The 890-nt window shown below is 53.6% G+C and overlaps 1 protein-coding gene across 1 annotated transcript; it reads left to right on the forward strand.

Moving 5' to 3' along the window:
- Positions 1 to 471: 471 nt before the first annotated feature.
- IUM83_04495 (uncharacterized protein) lies at positions 472 to 690 on the forward strand (the record flags this gene model as incomplete). Its single annotated transcript, XM_067928579.1, has 1 exon — positions 472 to 690. The coding sequence occupies one exon, from the start codon at positions 472 to 474 to the stop codon at positions 688 to 690; it is 219 nt and encodes a 72-aa protein (XP_067792607.1).
- Between the last annotated feature and the right edge of the window lie 200 nt (positions 691 to 890).

Below are 890 nucleotides of genomic sequence, written 5' to 3' on the forward strand. Positions count from 1 at the left end.
AGCGGTAGGAAGAAGTATTTCTCGACGCTGATAGAGATCCTTTATTGCGCTGCGCTACCCACTTAGCGTCCCCAACACTGACGCTTTTGCGCTTCTCCAACAGGAACGCCTCAAATCACTCGGTGTAAAGTCTGTGAGGTCGAGCTGAATAGTGCTTGTAAAATACATCGGTGGCTCGTCGCCTTTACTTGATCGAATCCATCGAGATATAACCGCCAATCTACCTCGATACGCGCGCTGTGTTTTGAAAGACACGCACACATCCCTTACATCTTGGATAGTGACTTCTCTGGTTTCCCTCCCGTTTTGCGCAGCAACCCAAGTCGACGGTGCGCTGGCCGATTTGGGGGAGGGGTACGACCCAGAGTGGTGGCTGAATGGAACACGTCATCGTTGCACGTCGAAGGCGCTGAAGACAGACTGCTCGACGGTGGGGTACAAGGCGAGACAGACTCAACGGAGACCGGAGCCATGATGGCGCTCGAAGCCAAGCTGGGGTCGGTGGCGTTCGAGGTCGTGCTGGACTCGGTGGTGCTCGAGGTGTTCGAGGCCAAGCTGGGCTCAGTGGTGGGCGGGGCCGAGCCGCGCTTAGAGGTGGACAGCGTCTGGCTAGGCGCGCTCGAAGACAGGTTCTCCTTGACTTGCTTGGTCGCGCTGCGGGTCTTCATGATACAGGATGGATCGACGTGACGGCGTTAATTGTTTTGTACCAATCCTAGCGAGTCGGATGTGTTGCCTACGAAACCCGTGCCACTCGTTTGCCTTTGTGAGTGTATACAAATTTTTATATGGTCACTAGCGCTATCACTCACATTTTTGTTGATTTGGCCGCGATATTTCCTACGATTAGATAATGCCGCTTTCTCTAATTTTGCAACCCTATCAGGCCT

This window comes from Phytophthora cinnamomi, assembly GCF_018691715.1.
Source record: "Phytophthora cinnamomi strain GKB4 chromosome Unknown Contig33, whole genome shotgun sequence".
Classification (NCBI taxonomy): domain Eukaryota; phylum Oomycota; class Peronosporomycetes; order Peronosporales; family Peronosporaceae; genus Phytophthora; species Phytophthora cinnamomi.